The 3,297-nt window shown below is 36.7% G+C and overlaps 1 protein-coding gene across 1 annotated transcript in view; it reads left to right on the top strand.

Annotated features, from left to right (window-relative positions):
• The first annotated feature begins 6 nt into the window (after window positions 1-6).
• LOC102314378 (tumor necrosis factor receptor superfamily member 14) overlaps window positions 7-3,297 on the top strand; it is a 5,163-nt gene continuing 1,872 nt past the window's right edge. Inside the window, exons 1-4 of the mRNA XM_005953324.3 lie at window positions 7-89; window positions 1,106-1,231; window positions 1,345-1,503; window positions 1,589-1,673. Coding sequence (XP_005953386.2) covers window positions 77-89; window positions 1,106-1,231; window positions 1,345-1,503; window positions 1,589-1,673 — 383 coding nt within the window. The 5' untranslated portion in view covers window positions 7-76. The remainder of the gene's footprint in view (window positions 90-1,105; window positions 1,232-1,344; window positions 1,504-1,588; window positions 1,674-3,297) is intronic.

Here is a 3,297-nt window from a genome sequence, read left to right as displayed (position 1 = left end):
TGCCGCTGTCTTCATAGTGCCCGTGTTATCCTGTCGACCAAATGAGTATAAAACAAATGACGGACAGTGCTGCCCGATGTGCAACGAAGGTACGAAGAAAAGCGATGACTGCAATGAAACTTTGTAGTATTTAAACTATTGTTTTTACGAAAATGTATACAAACCTGAAAGCAGATCATTCTGAAACATAATAGCTTTATAGAAGAAAGAAAAAAAACCTAAACAAACCACAGATAAATAAAGAGGACATGACTTTAATATTTGATCTTTGCTTGATTTCGTTTTTGAAATGACACGATAGACAGAAGTGTTTCTAACATGAAATGAAGGGTTTGCTTATACAGATGACAACCTTGGTTTTTTTGTAAAAGTTTTAAACATTTGTGTTAAATGAAAACACAATCTATCCTTAGATATTTTATGTTGCATTTAAGTAATTAATAATTACTTCTTGCATCTCAGTCAAACATAAAAGGAGAAATATGTGTGTTTTATGTGTTATTGACCCAGAAAATCTGTTGTCTTCATTTTTTTCCTTCCAACAGTCAGATAAATTAATTGATACTTAGAACTGACACAGTTCACAAAATGTTTTCCAGAAGCAGTAAAATGAAGCACAAGTTGCATTAACGGGAGACAAAATATGTAAAGGCAAGAAGTCGGTAGTGAGCAGGCAACGTATGAAGTACATTCCAGGGTTCTTAAAACAATTAAGCAAGATGGATAGTATGTGTTTACATGTAAATGTGTTAACAATGTCTGTTTACACACTTTCCTGTGATTGTTTCCTTGTTCGCTTGAAGTGAAATATCCCTCTGCTACTTCAGGTTGCTCGAACTGCATGTGTCCATTTCACACTTTGGAGAGGCCAAGCATGAAATGGACACAGTGGACCAATGTGTTTATTACATGTTTTACTGTACGGGGTCAGGAAAAAGGGGCACATTGAATTTGCAGATCAGTAATGTTGTATCGCTCAGTTCACTTGTGATTTCCAAGCTGCTTGACCTACCGTAAAGTACACCCCAACACTACAACACTACTTTAGGTTCACTCTGGGATAAATGGTGAAAGTCTGACATAAATGTTGTGCTGTGTTGAACAGGTAGAGTTGTTCAGAAAGACTGCACAGTATATTCAGGAACTCAGTGCCGTTTCTGTGACCTGGGGACGTTCATGAACCAACCCAACGGCCTGTATAACTGTTTCCCCTGCACATCCTGTGACACAGGTACAGTTAGATGGGAAATCCTTTGTAAATTTTAAATTAAAAAAATAAATCTTTCATTTAAAAGTAAATTACAGAATATTTTTACACTAATGTTTTTGTTTTGTTTTTTTTAGGCCATGGTCTTTTTGTCAAGCAGAACTGTACAGCAACAACTGACACAGTGTGTGACGTTTTAAATGGATATTACTGTAAAGATTTGATAGACAGTAACGGATGTAGTTTGACAGAGAAACATTCACATTGTGCAGCTGGTCAGAGGATAAAAGAACCTGGTAAGAAAAATTAAAGTCTAAGACCATTTAGATGAGCTGATAAATTATAAATTTTTTTGTGTAACAATGAATGTGTTTCTTTCAGGGACCAGCAGAAGTGACACAGTGTGTGAAGACTGTCAGCCAGGCTTCTTTTCCAAGGACGGTGTGAGCTGCACGGCTTGGAAAGTGTAGGTCATAATTTATAATAAAATCACTCTAAAAGTGTTTAATATATTCAGTTATTGATCATCAATGTCTTAATGGAATCTCTCATATACTTGGGACTAGGGCTGTGCCACATCATATCATCTGCAATAATACCGGTATTATATTATATACTGTGTGTTGCTATAGCAACATTATGTGTTAGTTTCCTAGTGTTTATGACAAGGAGTCAAAACCGTGCATGTCTAAATGTAAGAGCAGTGTTTCAATGATGATTTAGTAACTAAAAATGGAGCTACTTCAGCAGCCTCCAGCAAACACAGGAGAAAACATGCAGGAAATCTGTTTGTAAAAAGTGGAAAACACTCCGTTGAGTAAAACGAGGCTATGAAGACACATGAGGAGACAGGAGCAGTTACTAGCTGCACTCACTAGTTAGACTGTATATAACAGGAGGAGCAAACAATGTGTGGAAATTAGTGATGCAGTAACATGATGGAGGCAGGACTTTAAGTTGGTTAAAATCCTGACATGATAAATATTTTTTGATTTGTTAATAACAGTGTTAAAAGTTTTTTATACTTTATTTGAAAATTCCAGGGAAAATACTACCTGGGCTACTTTTGAACTTACGTTTTCTTTTGTTAGATTCACACTTCAGTTTAAGTAGTCTGACACTGATGACGGTAGCTCTCTGGAAAAGAAGGGTGTCAGTACTTAGAGTTATAAATGCTGCTACCTGCAACCATTTTAAAACTCAATGCTTTTTTTCTATATTTTCATATCTCAGTGATATATTACCCACCTCCACACGGGACTTTGGGATTTGCCCCCCTTTAGTAACCTGAGAACCAGTGATTCAGCTGATTAAACAGAAAATTAGCCAACTTTTGATTTTAATGTTGTAATTGTAGAATAAATACTTTGAATTTGTTGAAAATAAAGTTTGATTAATTTAAAATACAGTCATATATTATCAGAGATTCATTAATAGTAACAGCGTGGTGTCTCAGTTACTGTGTATAGAAGATAAACATGATTACCTCTGGAAAGGAGGTCATGTTTTTAATAGGGTGTGTGTGCATGTGTGCCATTCTTTCTGTAAACATGATAGCTTGAAAGGTTTTGAGTGACTTCTGATAAAACCTTGTTGGAGTGTAGAACTGACAAAAATCCTCATAACTTAGAGCAGTGTTTCCCAACCACTGTACCGCAGCACATAAGTGTGCCATGAGAAATGATCAGGTGTGCCGTGGAAGATTATCTGGTTCCACCTAGCGTCCGGAATGAGTCACGTGCAGAACAATTACATTCTCTTCCACTAGAGGGCAGTACAACTATCTGCTCTAATTAAATGAGTTGCCAACTGCCAGTAAAACAGAAGAAGACCAAGAAGAAATTACATAATAGTCATGCTGTGAGCGAGACCACGCAGCGTGTAATAGCAATAAATAAATATTTAAAAAGAAAAAGTAGACAATCTGACTTGGGTCCTGGAGAAAATTCCGACCCAGATGATGCCCCTAGCATGAGTAGTGGTCAGAAGAAAGCAAAAAAAGTGTACTGGGGACAAACCGAACCCTTTCCGCTATGCACGGGCAAAAATTATCAATATGCTTTTTGTGACATTTTTCTTTGGTGGTGTGC

This window comes from Haplochromis burtoni, unplaced genomic scaffold, assembly GCF_018398535.1.
Source record: "Haplochromis burtoni strain Fernald_Lab_line unplaced genomic scaffold, NCSU_Asbu1 Contig_3714, whole genome shotgun sequence".
In the NCBI taxonomy this organism is placed as follows: Eukaryota; Metazoa; Chordata; class Actinopteri; order Cichliformes; family Cichlidae; genus Haplochromis; species Haplochromis burtoni.
This window is presented reverse-complemented; position numbering and strand designations above follow the sequence as displayed.